The sequence below is a fragment of the Festucalex cinctus genome, chromosome 5 (genome assembly GCF_051991245.1).
Source record: "Festucalex cinctus isolate MCC-2025b chromosome 5, RoL_Fcin_1.0, whole genome shotgun sequence".
NCBI classification, from domain to species: Eukaryota; Metazoa; Chordata; class Actinopteri; order Syngnathiformes; family Syngnathidae; genus Festucalex; species Festucalex cinctus.
This window is the reverse complement of record NC_135415.1, coordinates 7,407,053-7,422,582: the sequence shown is the minus strand read 5'-3', so window position 1 is coordinate 7,422,582 and position 15,530 is coordinate 7,407,053. Positions and strand designations below refer to the sequence as shown.

General features: G+C 38.4%; 3 protein-coding genes across 4 annotated transcripts; all 3 read right to left on the bottom strand.

Moving 5' to 3' along the window:
• Positions 1–440: 440 nt before the first annotated feature.
• On the bottom strand, positions 441–1,604 carry LOC144018554 (uncharacterized). The gene is made up of 2 exons (XM_077520813.1): positions 1,125–1,604; positions 441–949 (listed from the first exon to the last, which is right to left on the bottom strand). Exons 1-2 carry the CDS (start codon positions 1,476–1,478, stop codon positions 791–793), a joined length of 513 nt encoding a protein of 170 aa, XP_077376939.1. The 5' UTR covers positions 1,479–1,604; the 3' UTR covers positions 441–790.
• Positions 1,605–2,485: 881 nt separating this feature from the next.
• On the bottom strand, positions 2,486–8,055 carry carnmt1 (carnosine N-methyltransferase 1). Its single transcript, XM_077522935.1, has 8 exons — positions 7,812–8,055; positions 7,233–7,428; positions 6,805–6,971; positions 6,446–6,586; positions 6,186–6,364; positions 5,806–5,919; positions 5,296–5,399; positions 2,486–5,197 (listed from the first exon to the last, which is right to left on the bottom strand). Exons 1-8 carry the CDS (start codon positions 7,946–7,948, stop codon positions 5,003–5,005), a joined length of 1,233 nt encoding a protein of 410 aa, XP_077379061.1. The 5' UTR covers positions 7,949–8,055; the 3' UTR covers positions 2,486–5,002.
• A 3,042-nt stretch (positions 8,056–11,097) lies between these two features.
• LOC144019374 (serine protease inhibitor A3M-like) lies at positions 11,098–14,192 on the bottom strand. 2 transcript variants are annotated; one of them, XM_077522403.1, is made up of 6 exons: positions 14,127–14,192; positions 12,089–12,689; positions 11,942–12,012; positions 11,670–11,863; positions 11,430–11,577; positions 11,098–11,349 (listed from the first exon to the last, which is right to left on the bottom strand). In XM_077522403.1, exons 2-6 carry the CDS (start codon positions 12,678–12,680, stop codon positions 11,155–11,157), a joined length of 1,200 nt encoding a protein of 399 aa, XP_077378529.1. In that variant the 5' UTR covers positions 12,681–12,689; positions 14,127–14,192; the 3' UTR covers positions 11,098–11,154. The 2 variants fall into 2 exon arrangements, with proteins under 2 accessions (XP_077378529.1, XP_077378530.1); XM_077522404.1 differs by lacking the exon at positions 14,127–14,192 and adding an exon at positions 12,998–13,141.
• Between the last annotated feature and the right edge of the window lie 1,338 nt (positions 14,193–15,530).

The window sequence follows — 15,530 nt, the reverse complement described above, 5'->3', positions numbered from 1 at the left end:
AGGCGGAATAATGTCAAAAACAAAGATACTGATTAATGTGACGGCCAAAAACAATGTACTTTTGCCCTCATTTGTAGAACAACTTTGGCACACACTGGTATGCAAAAATTGTGCACTGATTGACAACTCCATGCAAATTGTTGAAGGCCTTGACATTGCTCTAGTGAATATTCTTAGTCATCCAAGCCATTTTATTTTCAGTGTATTTGTCGATCACAACTGGACCATTCTGACTGACTTTGATTTGCCTCATCAGCTAATTAATATTTAATTCAGTTGTTACAATACTGTAGTGGTGGGGGAACCTAAAAGCCAAGCATGGCTGTGTTGTTTACTTGTTTAAAGGCTACATTATTGATTTTTTTGTTTGTTTTTTGTTGTTTTACAACACCAGTGCTTATTGTAAGATTTTACTAATTAGATGTAGCAGCCTGGTGTCAACAACAGATACTAGAAACAATTGTCTAATACGCCAAAGTAGTCCTACTAGTGCGCACAAATGTCATTTAGTAGATGGCAGGAGTCTAAAAAGGCTACTAGACAGACATAGTACTGTAGTTCTACTAGTGTACTAAACTGCTTTGCTTGTAAAGGCAAAGAGTATAGATTACTATAAAAGATAAAGATGGTCATCAATTACATCAGATACATGCTGAAACAGTTTCTCAAGAAACAACAAATTTTGGGAAAAAGTGTTGGTCACCTGGTCAAAGAACTAACTGCATCTCTTTGCATTTCTAGCCACAAGAAATTCTACATAACATTTCCAAATTGCTCACGGAAGTGCTTGTCAGGTCTCCATTGCATCCGAAGCATTTCTGACAATTGAATTGTGTTTTATTTGGCAATGTTCTGTGGTTTCTTCCAGCAGCGAAAGGTCGACTTCAGGCAAAGGGATCCTCCAGTACTGAAAAGAGTTGTAAATGCAATCTTCAGAATCTGCGTCTGTCTGAAAACATTGAATAAAATCAGTCAGAAAAAAACCCGCAGTCAGTCAGATCAGCCATAAAGTGGGTAAAGGGTGACATCTGGCGGTAGTGTTGACGCTATCCAACCAGTACGCCAGCAATTCGAATGTCATTCTACATGTACTGCATAGAATTTTGTATTTTTAATTGACTTACTTTATCGTAAACCGTAGCAGCGTCAGTCCCAGATTCAACTGATTCTTCTCGGCGTCGTTTTCTGGCCGTGGTGGAATCGCACGTCTGCGCAGGTGACATATTCTCCTTGTGCGTGTCAGGATTTGTCGCCTTGAGGTACAGCTGCGCTTCTTCTTGCGGCACATCTGGAATTTCTAAGCTACGTCGCCTTTTTCTGCAACGATCACTCAACAAAGCTAGCGTGCACGTTGGGCTCAGGCCCCCGTACACTGCCATGCTCTCGAGCTGCAGGTCAACAACGCTGTAAAGAGACCGAAACGTTCTCTTAGCGGGTGATTGGAAAAATAAAGCGTCGTTGGCGTGTCTCTTTGCCATGAAAGGGCAAATTATAAAAGTGCAAAAAGTGCGCAATAGTTGCCTATAGTTACTTTGGAACAAAAATCCTCGAAAGCTTAACCTCCGGAAGTGGCTTGTTTCGGCGCAGTTTTGCTGACCAATCAAAGTATAGTATCACTTCACTGTTTGGCCCCGCCTTGAAAGGAAAAGACAGCCCTTTTCCGGCGAAATGGAGCGTTATATCAAGATGCGTATTTTTGGCCGCCATATTGGAACGGTATGCATGCTTTAGCGGAAGTGTAATGTAACAACTAACAGTACAGTATAAGTGTACATTAGGGGGGAAACAAGTATATATGAATTACTGCAATTAAAAAAAATGTTATTGTTAATGTTAAAAAATAATCAAATAAAATGCCAAATTAGACAAGTTATAACATTTCATCTGTTTAAATTTGACAATAATTTGCACATCTGAAAACGTATCGTTCAACATGACGGTTGATGTGCCCTTGACCAAGGCACTGAAAAGCAGCTCATCTATCACTATTCAGTATTCACTAGTGCTTTTTGCACAATTAGTGTAAACTTTACACCAAACTTAAGATTCTTTAGTTTTAACGAGCAAATAAACATTCATTCATACAGACATAAATACAATTAATTCGAATGCTGGGTATCTGAAGTAGCTGAATGTGACCTGTCCAAAAATCTAAGAATTCAAGGTAGGCTATAGATTAGCGCACAGTTTGTCTTTATTTAAGCACCCCCCCCCCCCCCCCGCCCGAAAAAAAAAAAAAAAAAAAAAAAAAAAATTCTATCGGAGCTGCAGCCAGCAAGTTTCAAAAAAAATTCATGAACGATCCATCCATGCAACAAGAACACGACTGTTCTGTTGCATTTGAAATGTAACAAATGTCCATCCATCCATTTTTTATGGCACCTGTCCTCATTTGGGTTGCAGATCACCTGCTGACTATTCCAGGTGACTTTGGAGACTCCGGAAAACCTGGACTGGTCACCAGCGAGTCACAGAGTACATATAGACCATATAGACAAACAACCATTAACAGCCAGGTTTACAACTTTGGACAATTTAAAATGTTTAATGAATCTAACATTTTGTTTGTTTGTTTGTTTGTTTTTTTGTTGTTGTTTTTTTGTAATGGTTGAGGAAGTAGGAAAAGCCCCTGACACATTAAGCACAGGGACACACAAGGACATCATAAAGCTTGAACCAAAGTTGGAAAACTGAACCTCAGAACCGTGAGACGCGTGCTAACCACTAGTTCAAATGCTAGAAATGTAGCAAATAAGTGCATCTTAGTTTCCAATCGCACACAATCCCTGGAAGCAATCAATAGTGATGGATTATTAAGTGATGATAGTTTCGACAGTACACGAGAAACCTTTGCACAGTTAAGGCAAATCACTTCAGCATGACAGAGAGTAGATGGATTTTTTTTTTTTTTACTTTTGCCATAAATTCTGATAGTGATTATGTTAAACAACTGAAGAGACACATTGGATTAATAAAAAAAGGTCTACACAACCCTGTTCAATGCCACGTCTTTGTAACATGGAAAAAAAAAAAAAAAAGACAAATCATCACAACTTTTTCTCCATTAGTGTTAATCTTATAAAGAAGGGAAGTCCAAATAAGAAATAACGTGGTTGCACAAGAGTGCACACCCTCTTGTAATTGCGCTCAATCACATTAAACTAATTTTAAATGGGAGTCAGCACTCACCTGCAACCATTTGAAGTCCTTCTGATTTACCCCAAATGAAGTTGATATGTCCTAGTAAGCCTTTCTAACTTTTTTTGTTTCTGTATTTTTATTTATTTTTATTTATTTTTGTGTCTAGCACATGTAGCCTGCTTGTACATGAAATGTTCCAGCTGAAAAAAAAACGCCAATGTATAGTGCTGTCACCACCATAATAGGTCTGGTGTTCTTTTGATGAAGAACCGTATTATATTTGCACCAAAAATTCATTCTGGAATTATGGCCAAAAAGTTCAATATTGGTGTCATCGGTCCATTAATACATTTTTCAACATGCGTTAGAGAGATTTCAAGTTGCAAAATGGAGCCAGCTTGGATGTTTTTCTTTGTAAGATAAGCTTCTGTCTATACTCCGCAGCCCAGACATATAATATAAAAACAATTGAAAAGGTGGGGGAGATTGCTGTTACATGTACTAAAAACTGAACAGCCTGTCAGACCAGTTTATGTCTCATATTGTCATAAATCTTAGAGGGACATTCCATTCTCGGTAATGTCACTGTTGTGCCATATTTTCTCCACTTAATGATAGCTTCACTGTGTGTCTTGGTGTACTGAAACTTTATTGTACACATCTCTTGATACCTTTGAATAATTGACCCATCTGATGTAGGGGAAGCTCTGTTTTGACCGTGGCTTGTGACGTTAGAAGCAGCAACTGCTTATTGGCTGAATGAAACACCTGACATGTTTGCGGTCCAATCAGGTGACAATGTGATGGAGTGTGGAGGTATTTTTCTAGGTGTTGATTATCCACTACTTTATGTCATAGCGAACTTGTGTTGCATCTCTGGCTAGCTCAGTAGGTTGATATTGTAGCTTTAGGGTCTTAGCTTTAATTCTCATACCAAACTTTGCCTTTTTTTTTGTCACATTTATATGTATTCAAATAAGGTTAGGATAATATACTTTTTTATGCACGCCAGCGTTATTTGTTCTTTGTGAGTGATTACGTTCCAAATGTGGAAAAGTTGTGCACAAACCGGCCCCCCCCCCCAAAAAAAAAAACAAGGGTTCAATTCAGAAAGTGTAGGGAAGAAAATAATGTGCCTCATTTGAGCATTTACCATCCCACATAATGCAAAGGCCAGTTACACAAGCAGACCCAAACTATGACATTTTCCCCCAGAACTCTCTAATCACTAACACATATTCATTAATCTTTATTTATAAAATATTTTATTTGATTAAAAAAACAAACAAAAAAAAGATTTTCAGTGTGTAAGATTTCAAAGCAAATGTTTTAAATCCACTGCAGTCTTGCTTTTCACTATGAGAGGTCACTATAACCAAAAATGATGAAATGATGAAATGATTAATCTTGATCTTATGTTTATATGTCACAAAAACCTGACATTTGAACAGGAATATACAGACCTTTTATATCCACAGTGCTCTCTGCAAAGTTATTGAAGGTGGTTATACAGAATTTGAAAAACAATGATTTAAGAAGAAACCCGTTTACACTTGATTTTTAACACAAGGTTGCACATTTCTAAAAGCAACTAAAGTAGACTGTGCCTTCTTAATGAAATGTAAAAAAACACTATTTTCCTTAAATATGAAATGATCCTTAAACAAATATATACTTAGTTCATGCTTATTGTGTCTCCCTCCTGAGTTGATTACATTTTTGGTGGCTTCAAAACAGAATGTAACAAAAAGCTAGCCAAGTTCCTGTTTTTTCTTGTTCAGTTTCCTTCCGTGCTTGGTCATCCATTTTTTTTTTTTTTTTGTCAAATGAAAGTTTATTGTCCTTGGTTAAAAAATTCCACTCACGTACGACACTCCAAGTTTTCTTGTCGAGGCGATTTGGCAGCTGGCGGTGAATTCTGTTGGTCATCCCCTGCTTGACAGTTAGAGTACAGATGTTCAGGTTTTCGTGCTACAAACAGGACACAGTCATAAATGTATCTCAACATGGAGCGCTCGTTCTCCGTGTAGGTGGTATGCAGAGACTCGTTCTCCACCTGTAGCACAACAGATGTCATTTGAAATCATCAACTGTTTTCACAAATGACCACAAAGTGAATGGAGGCGGGGCAAATGATTCAATTATTGGGTTTACCACTATGTGGAAGCCTATTTTCACCATAGCTGCCCTGATGTCTTCATAGCTGAGTTCCACTGAGAGCTCATTGGCCATGTTTTCAAAATGGTACAACAGCGGACCTGAAGGGAAACAATGAAATTAATTATGGAATTTATCCAAGGGGAAAAAAAAACATTTAGCCTCAATCAACCTCTCTAAAATATGTAATTCATTTGCAGAAAAAAAGCACTAAATGATATCAGACTACCATATCCTGGTAAAATCGTCTGAGTCGTGTTTTAGTCAACTGCATTGTAGTTCTCATAAATATAATTGTATTTTATTGACATAATACAAGTATGCAATCCTTGTCTTCTGAATTAAGTGTAGTAAGCAGCCAAACATTTACTAATTTTTAGACCTGAACAAAAAATAAAACGGAATAAAAAATCTGAATGTATGCACACAAATCTAACTGAATGTCACAGTGTAACAAGCCTTTTTTTTTTTTATAGTTTACAGACAGAGACTGCGATGGGGACTCACCCAAGTTGATCCACACTCCTCCAGGTTTAAGAATGTTCCAGATGGTCTCCACATACTGTATGACGTTATGAGCCGTGTCGATAAAGAAGCAAGTAGCCACACAGTCCCAAGAATCTAACACAAGTATGCCATTTATTAAATATACAGTATAATGTCGAATCAATAAGAACTTCATTCAAGAACATTTACAATCTAATGTGGCTTGCCAAGAACTTTCAGTTTTGCCTCAATGATTTGAGGCTTGTTATTATAAACTCTGGCAAATTGCAGTTTAGGTTTCCCTTTTTAACGGAGGGTACCAACAAATCTACACAGACATTTTGACTCACAGTGCGACGCATTTTCACACATCCCTCCCAGGAAGGTTTTATTTTACTGACCTGCATCAGAGTAGACTTCTAGGAAGTCCCCTGCTACCATGGAGAAATCTGAATCTGGTGGTAGGCTCTGAGGATTGACATCAGGAAATCTGATAGCCCGTGTCTGATCGGACGACTTCTTATTGTTGCTAAATTGGTGAATCCAGGGGTACAGTGTCAGACAATTCACATTTACACACCTGAGTGAAACACAAAAACAGAATTACATCGTTACAAGGAACTAATCAAAAATGGAGGATTTGTGTCTGTTCACAACACACCTATTAAGAACAAAGTTGGAAGAGAAAAGCATAAAGAAGCTCCATTCGTTGCCCTGGCAAATATAGCCCAGACGAGCAATTTCCCAGGCTAGGCGACCAAGTCCGGCCCCCGGGACCAGCACGCTGACCTTAGACACATCACTGACATAATAAAACACACATCACATGGAAAACACTCACTAGTTTACAAGACCACAATTAAGATATACACACTGCGATATACATAGCAATTGATGTTCTGTGATTATGTCAACACCCATTTAAGTTATGTGCAATATACATCTGAGCAAATGAAGTAACCATCTGCGTGTATGGTGCATCCTTGCATTGATTTGTAAGAGCTTAAATGTGCTTCCTACTATTGGTCACTTGGGAAGTGTCTTTGGATCTCCTGGATGATGGGCTGATAGCAGGAGTCCCGCTCCCCCCGACCAGCCTCACTCCAGTCTCTGACAAACTGCTTTATGGTGGACTTGAGCTTGTCCATGTCAAATGTTGAGGAGGAGCGCACCTTCCTCGGATCTTCCTGAATAGGGTATAAAAACACATTGGAACGAGATCTATTCATCCAGTGTTTAGACAGATTAAGTTGTTCAGTCTTGTGAAAGCTGAAGCCAAACCAAAGGCGGACAGATCACCACTCAAATGGCTAACATATAGATAACCAATCAGGTATGCCAGGAAGTCTTCAGCTAAATTTGTATATGTCATTTTGTGCAGTAGAAGGAAGCCAGAGTAAACAGAGAACCCACACAAGTACAAAAACAGTTTATTGGCGAGTACTCACCCTCTCCCCATACTCGATGTTCTCAAACATGTGAATGCTGTGCTCGACGATGGCCTGTAGGACTTCATGGTTGTGGTCTGCACATTGACGGATGCGGACCAGGTTTGGCAGTACAGACGGCAGTAAATTCTGGTGGCGCTGTGGCAGACTACGAAAGTGACGCTCGGCTCGATTGACATGCTCTTGTACATGGGTCCTAAGAGAAGGAATGAAAAAGTCACAAAATATGTGTGTGTGGGGGAGGAGGTGGGTATACTTTGTTGCTTTCGTGAGTACAATTACAAGCTTATTAGTACATTCAAATTGTTGTGAAAAATCTAAAAACGTCAAATTAATTCGTCAAAATGTCTGAAACGTTATTTTTCTTAGGATAAGGATGGATTGCAAACGTGTTTCAGAAGAGGACAACATAATGGGTAGGGGCATATAAACAAATTGAGCAAGCAGGCAAATTAATAAATAAGAACGGTGGTGGGGGAAAATAAATGGACTGAGAGGAATTAACACTTGTGCAAAAGAGTTATGCGTTTACAGCTGCCAGTTTTTCGCAAACTTGTGTACTTTAACATGTAACAACACCTGTAAAATTTAAAAGCGTCGATTATTCTCCAAAAATGTTGCCTTTCAAGCTTGGCTTCTTCCTCGGGGGTGAACGTTTTTCTTTCCTTGGGAAAATATTCTCCGGTTAGCCGCGGCTCCTCTTTTGTTTCCGCCATGTTTGTCTCGAATTTGGAAGCATAGATATCTAATATACGACTAGATAGAGCCTAGACTTGGAGAGACGTGCAGGGTGGCCGCCATCTTGAAACGGGAGTCTCGGGCGCTTCTTGCGAGTTGGTTTGTTGAAAACGTCAGACGTGTGGTTTAAAAAAATACAAAAATAAAATGAAATAATAATAATAATAATAATAATAATAATAATAATAATAATAATAATAATAATAATAATAATAATAATAATAATAATAATAATAATAATAAAAACGTAGGCGTTCACTCAAAAAAATCGATAATTAAAATAAACAAATATAATTTCGAATTGATTTTAGTTTTGAAATGTGGTGCAGTCAGATTTTCACAAGGTTGAAATGACCAATTACAATAACGTAAAATGGTGGTTGTCAGTATCATATTCCTCCTGCAGAAACACATTTTACGACAGGAACCGTTAAGCCGTATTCAAGTTTAACCGTCAGCCACACAAATTAATACTATGACGTCTTTGTACCTCAGAATCTTGACTGTAAACGTTAATATGTGACGAAAAGTCCCTATTATAAAATTACCCGCGTTTCTGGTATCATATATGCATGTCTGATGTTTCTAACTAATCAATCTGTTTCAAAATCGGAAAACAAAAAAAATCATTAGTTATTATTCTGAATGATTAATTTATTGGTCCCAAACAGAGTAAAACAAGTGGAGATGGCTGATGATTCCCGGTTAAAGATGGCGGATAGGCTTGCACATCAACGACTGGTCGGTGTCGCTGTGGTGATCTTCCACGATCGATGACGCGCATGCGCAGAAGATCGACCGCTAACTACGGCATACACACTAGAACGATATACCTATCGCGTTCGTAAAAACATGACATAAAATTCAAATCATCTTATTTCTCGATGCATTCTAAAGAAACTATTTTAATTCCACAGGTTTTAAAGACGAACGTTTTACCCTTTGATCCCATTTATTCCTAAGTGAGTCTCCATTGTTATAATTTACGTTGAGTCTCCAGCGTGTGCGTGTGGGTGTGTGTTAAACACCTCCCCATTGGCCACACATTATGTTCTAAAGAGAACAAAAATAAATCGTACCCACTCTCACAGAAACTATAATTACAGTATGTGTGGAGAATGTTTTGTATTCATACAAGACATTTTTGAGTTCAGGACTGCTTTGATTTAAATAAATTCAAAAGAAACGTGCACCTGTCCTGTACCTTTCGCAATGTCTGTTTCATATTTTTATTCATGTGTATGCAAAAATTAATACATATATATATATATATATATATATATATATATATATATATATATATATATATATATATATATATGTGTGTACACATACATACATATATATGTATGTACACATACATACATATATATATGTATGTAATATTATTTTTTTACCCCCAATAAACAGGAACCAGTGGACCGTATATTGGCTGCACTTGACTGGCTACGTTCCAATGGTTGCTGAGAGGGAAGGTTGCTGAGCCAACCATCTTATCGATGGATGAAATGAAGCAGCGGGAGGTCCTGAAAAGATAGCCATTTCTGATGATAGCTCAGAAAAGGATCGCCTGCTCTTCGTTTTCGAATTCTATGAGGATATGAAGATTTTTCTTAACATGACAGATGAGAAAAAAAATGAAAATATGCTGTATGTTTTTGGGTCGCTATGAAGACCCATAATAAAGGCCAGGCAGAATTTATATCAGCCTTGAATAAACACTTTCTGTGTGATCACTTTCGATATGAATTCTGTGTTGGTGTTGCAGTACTTGTGTAAAATGAATGGTCAAATATTAGTCAACACAAAGTGGTAGTAGCTCAGTCCAAATTCAAATAAATTTAAATTCAAATTCAATCAAATGAATAAGGTAAATAGTAATTAATTCTAATATAACTCGGTATGGAAAAGGATCCTTTTCTCATTTTATTTTTAAAATCAGGTTTGTGTGTGATTATTTGTTGAGTAAAATCACATTGAATGATGTTTATTCATCTTTAATGCTGGCACTTGTATATACTGTATGTAGATGTATTAATTTTGCATATACAACAGACATTGCGAAAGGTACAGGACAGGTGCACGTTTCTTTTGAATTTATTTGAATCAAAGCAGTTCTGTACTCAAAAATGTCTTGTATGAATAGAAAACATTCTGACACATACTATAATTATAGTTCTGTGAGAGTGGGTATACGGTTTATTTTTGTTCTATTTATACATAATGTGCGGCCAATGGCGTTTAACCCCCCCCCCCCACACACACACACACACACACGCTGCAGACGTAAATAATAACAATGAAGACTCAATAGGAATGGCATCAAAAGTAAAACGTTTGTCTTTAAAACCTGTATAATTAAAATAGTTTGTTTATAATGCATCAAGAAATAAGTTGTTTTGGAATGTTGTATCATGTTTTTACGAACACGATAGGCATATAGAGGTATTTTGTTCTAGTGTGTATGCCGTCGTTAGCGGCCGATCTTCTGCGCATGCGCGTCACTGATCGTCCAAGATCACCGATAGTCTTGACAGTCTCTACTAGTCTGTACAAACATTTTCTTCGTTCAATGCACTGTTTCCCACATCAGAGGCCCTAGACTCGTGCTGCCAACTACATATAACTGACATTGCAACTGAATTTGCCTCGTTGACCTTTATTGAACCAAACCAGCGAACTTTACATGAGGGGAAAAAAAATGACGGTACACCTGCCAGACAAAACTGGGGGTGGTAGTTGTCGTGTTCGTGTTGATAATAAATGCTGAGGATGTTGCTGTTGCTCCAAGTGAACATTTATTTCACCAGGTCGACACATGCACACGCCATCCCGTGTTAATGCACTCTTCCTCAAGTCATTCTCCTTCTCCTCATCAATCATTTCAACACTCATTGACAGCAGCGACTCCTAGTGGTAACACTGATCATAACAGTAGTTATTAAAATAATGATCTTGCCTCAATTCAACTAACAATACTTAGACTCAAACCTGGGTACAGTATATTTATTTAACCATAAAGTGTTTAACTTTCAGGAAGCCATGAGTTAATGAGTTGGTGTGTCAATATCCTGAGTACATTATTTTGTTCTTCCAAGCTTTTATTAAACAAGAAAAGTGAAAATGATTTGATCACAAAGGCTGCAGGATTACTTTATTGTTATGATGGCACATCAACTGTTCATCAAATGTTGGGATTAACTATCTTGCCCAAAAAGAGAATGTCATCTGTGGTGTTTTCAGTGATGAGAAGCATGAACGGGTGATTGAACTTCAGCACAGGGATGTGCTGGAAGGACATCAGAGTGATGCCGATGCCTGTGGCGGCTGCAGCAGTGGCTCCGGCCTCGTCAACGTCAAGGGCAGCTTGGTGCACAGCCTAAAAGGTAAAGAGGAAGTGTAAGAGAATGCATGCGGGAAAAGGAAGAGTTGAAAAAAAAAAGTCAACTCCATCCTTACGCCGGAGACAAAGAGATTCTTTCCCCCTGAAATTCCACTCAAATCTGCTCGATCATCAAACATGTGCGTCATTCCCATTTCAGTCAGCACTTCCTTCAGAGAGTAGTCCGTCTTAATAGAGAACTTTGGAACAAAGATGTCGTACGTCCTAAAACAATCAAACGGGAGATTGATATGATCAAACCAGGAAAAAATAAATAAATAACAAGCTTCTCCATGAAAAAATATGAACCAACCAACCTCTTTTTCATCCATTTTGACCATTTAGTGATATGTTGTGGACATATTTCCTTTTCAAGTGTTGCCATGTCATCAGGCAACAGCAGGAGCATGGAGTAAGAGCTATTGAAGGGAAGACGCAGGATTGTTGTGTTAATTGCCAGGTCATTGTAGATATCAAAGGTGTCCTCCTTGTTCATCATCTGGACGGAAACCTGAAAAACAACACAATGAAATCACAGATCCCTTTTTTGCATCAGTATTCTATTCCCCCCCAGGTTGGAGCTTCAAACCTTGTTATCCTCATCAACAACAAACATGTCCTCCTTTGTGAGCTTGGTTTCAAAAGGACTGTCCCACATTCCTGTACAATAAGAATGAAGAGAAATAAGAAGGTCGAGAAGACATCTTCAGAAATAAATGTTATTATCCTTGTGTACCTTTAAAGTAGATGTAGCTTATGAGATACATGATGGTGCCCGGATCCAGGTCCTCCACCAACTTATCAATCTTGCCATGAGTCTTATCCGCCACATATTTATTGATGGTATCAGCACTTTCTGTTGTTTGCTGGAAGTTGACATTCGACACATGCGTATAATAGGATTCTTTCAAATCTTTCAGGAAGTCAGGATTTGGCTCGAAGGTGTTATCCAGGAACACGGCAGTCCCTTCACTGATGTCCGATGAATTTTCTTGCCTTTTGAGGAGCATGCTAAAGACCTGATTGACATCATTCTGCGTAACTAGGGAGCTGTTGTAACCCAGACCGCTCATCAGCTGTTGGTGGGTGTCCCCCTTGGCTCCGACCGACAAGGCAGCCAAGGCGACAGACACGCTGCTCGGAGAGTAAAAGATGTTCTTGCCCTGGTTATCAGAATGAGCCGCCAACTTCCTGTACAGCTGGAAGGCAAACTCTTTGTTTCCTGAGCTCACGTGTGAGAGGTTGTCATCCATGTGTCCTTCATGGTGGTCACCTCTTCCCAAACAGACCACAGCTGATAAGATCCACAATCTCAGGGCCGCCTGCATCTTTGTGTGCTATGACAAAAGTTCAAATGTACAATATTGATCTTCTGATTACACATTAGACCTTTGCGCATGTCAAAGTTCAACAATCAAATTATGCAATGTCAGGGTACCTCAATTACATACTTTTCTCTTTTAGTAACTCCATAAGTGTTCAATGTGATTTTGGAGCAAAACTACGCAACTGCTCTTGTCAAGTTAAAGTATTCCCGTTGCTGTAATTAACAGGATGCTCGAAACGCTAGAACGGAGTGACCAACTCCGGTCCTCGAGGGCACCTATCTAGTGGGTTTTGGATGTTTCCCCCTCAGCCAACGCACCTGCTTCAAATGATCAGTCTTCTGCAGAGCTTGGTGATGAGCTGATCATGTGAATCAGCTGTGTTGGAGGTGGGAAACGTGGAAAACATGCTGGTTAGGTGTCCTCGAGAACCAGAGTTGGTGATACCTGTACCTAAAATGTATCATTTGTACATTTAAACATCTGATAGCTACAAATGACCAATTTGCTAGCTACTGCAAGTCTATGTACAGCAGTGGTGTCCAAACCACGCCCCGGGGCCCATTTGCAGCCTGCCATCCGTTTTTTTTTCAGTGGCATATGCTAAAAATAACATTTGACATGGTCTACAAGTTAGTTTAAAAAAAGAATGGTGTGCAGAGTGAGAACGGTCATGTCAAAAATATAGGTGCCACTATTACCAATAAATTGTTTTATAGTTGTAGAGCTTTTCTACACGCCAAGATACAAGTAAACTATTTTGACTAAAATAATGTGTTGAATAAAGATAATTCAATTTTAGAAGCAGAAATGGATTCTTCTACTCCAGTGATGGGCAAATTCTATCCTCGTGGGCCGGACTCCTGCAGGTTTTGGAGGTTTCCCTGCTGCAACAGCTGATTCCAATCAACAGGATTGTTGGCAGGCTTATGCAGAGCTGATCATATCTCAGCTGCGTTGGAGAAGGGAAACATCCAAAACTTGCAGGACTCGGGCCCTCGAGGACCGAGTGCGCCCACCCCTGTTCGACTCTCGGCTCTGTACCAAGGTGTGATCTATTAACATTAATGATGCTCAAGTCTGCGTCCTACAGTTTGCTCTTGTTTTTGCTCAGCGCCACCAGAATTTACTGCCGTCTGTACAGCCAAACCTGGCCCGCATCCGTCAATGTGCTGACCAAAACACTAATTAAAGGATTGCATTGTGATCACAACTTTCACTTGTAGCGTTTATGTTACTAGTTTTGACAATTCAGTCAAAATGTATACAATAAATTCATTTAAATGTACTTGAAACTTGTTTAAGATATTCATCGGCATGGTCGGCAAAAATGTCAGGTAAGTTCGAAAGAGTTTCTGTCCTGAGGATGAACATTATAGGTCACATTGGATATTTTTCTATGTTGTAAAAGTGAAGAAATGAACAAATTTGGGGTTTTGAATAACTTACCAATCGCTGACTGACTCTCCAGCCTCAAAAACCACACCACACCGGCTGAACAGTGAGCACTCTTTTTATACACCTTGAGTGAGTGGGATGACCTTCTGTGTGACGTTAGTCTCTTATCTCCTCCCACTTTGTCAGAGAGCAGTGGAAGCAGAATGGAGATGATCATGCAAAGCACTTTGGCCTATATCGTGGGCTAAGAAGCTTGGCATCCCAATATTGACACGTTCAGGCAAACAATTTCTACTTGCCATTTCATACAGTCTGACTTCAAAAGTTTCTCGCATTTCAATTCAATAATAGATTGTAACAATTTACTAATCTTAATTTTCATCCCACCAATGAGGAACTTTGGATTAGTGTACTCGTCAATGTGCTGAACCACTGTTTGCAGTGACAACGCAAGAGTTTGCACAGTGCAAATAAAGAATGAAGCATGTGTGGACATAAAATTGACCGCAAAGTGTCATCGCTAACCATTGCTACCAAAGGCAGTGGAATGTCTTTTATATCCCTTTTGTATTGCTTAACAGAACACTGGAAATGTATTTCTCATAAAATCCTCACATTTCAACAGAATCCATTTTCATCCAGAAAGTGAGCAACCGCCCAGAGTCCTCTAGTCGTCCATTCCTAAACTGATTTCCTGTTGGTTAATAAAACTAGTAGTAAAAGTATCATCACTTTTGTTTTGAATGTGCAAACCATTCACGACCAGACCATGGCTGACTTTAATCAGACTACTTTGTAAAATTAAGTAACGCATTAGACTACTAGTTACTTTGGAAAGCAATTTTTTTTTGAGTAACGCAACACTGTATATATATATATATATATATATATATATATATATATATATATATATATATATATATATTCTTCTTGTCAATATCAACACTAATAATGCAGTAATATTAACAATAATAATGATGATAACAACAATAACCAATATTACTTTTCATTGACAAGCACTTGCTCTTGCCTATACTTTTCAAAAATGTTGATTTTATATTTCTTTTTGAACTGGTCTATATTTGGACATTGTTGTAAATCAATACTTAACCTGTTCCAAATTTTCACTCCACATACAGATATACAAAAAGTCTTCAGTGTTGTTCGTGACGACATTGTCTTTAAATTGTGTATTCTCCTCAAACCATACCCTCCCTGTCTCTCTGTAAACATATTCTCAATATTCCCTGTCAATAGTTTATGTCTCTCTTTATAAACCAATTGTACAGTATTGAATTCAACAAGATCAAAGAACTTTACAAGCTTAGATTGTAAAACAGTGTATTGGTGTGGTGGAGATATCCTACTATCTCTTTATTATGGACTGCTCTTACAGCTCTTTTTTTGCAACAGAAACAAAGGTTGTAATGATGTCTTGTAAGTGTTTCCCCAAAC

Coding starts and splice junctions, on each gene's coding strand:
- LOC144019374 (XM_077522403.1), bottom strand. CDS start 12,680: ATGCAGGCGGCCCTGAGATTGTGGATCTTATCAGCTGTGGTCTGTTTG. Junction 12,013..12,088: donor AAGCTACATCTACTTTAAAG/GTACACAAGGAT, acceptor CTTATTGTACAG/GAATGTGGGACAGTCCTTTT. Junction 11,578..11,669: donor TCAAAATGGATGAAAAAGAG/GTTGGTTGGTTC, acceptor TGATTGTTTTAG/GACGTACGACATCTTTGTTC.
- carnmt1 (XM_077522935.1), bottom strand. CDS start 7,948: ATGGCGGAAACAAAAGAGGAGCCGCGGCTAACCGGAGAATATTTTCCC. Junction 6,587..6,804: donor CACTTCCCAAGTGACCAATA/GTAGGAAGCACA, acceptor TTATTATGTCAG/TGATGTGTCTAAGGTCAGCG. Junction 5,920..6,185: donor AGAAGTCTACTCTGATGCAG/GTCAGTAAAATA, acceptor TACTTGTGTTAG/ATTCTTGGGACTGTGTGGCT.
- LOC144018554 (XM_077520813.1), bottom strand. CDS start 1,478: ATGGCAAAGAGACACGCCAACGACGCTTTATTTTTCCAATCACCCGCT. Junction 950..1,124: donor CTGCTACGGTTTACGATAAA/GTAAGTCAATTA, acceptor CAATGTTTTCAG/ACAGACGCAGATTCTGAAGA.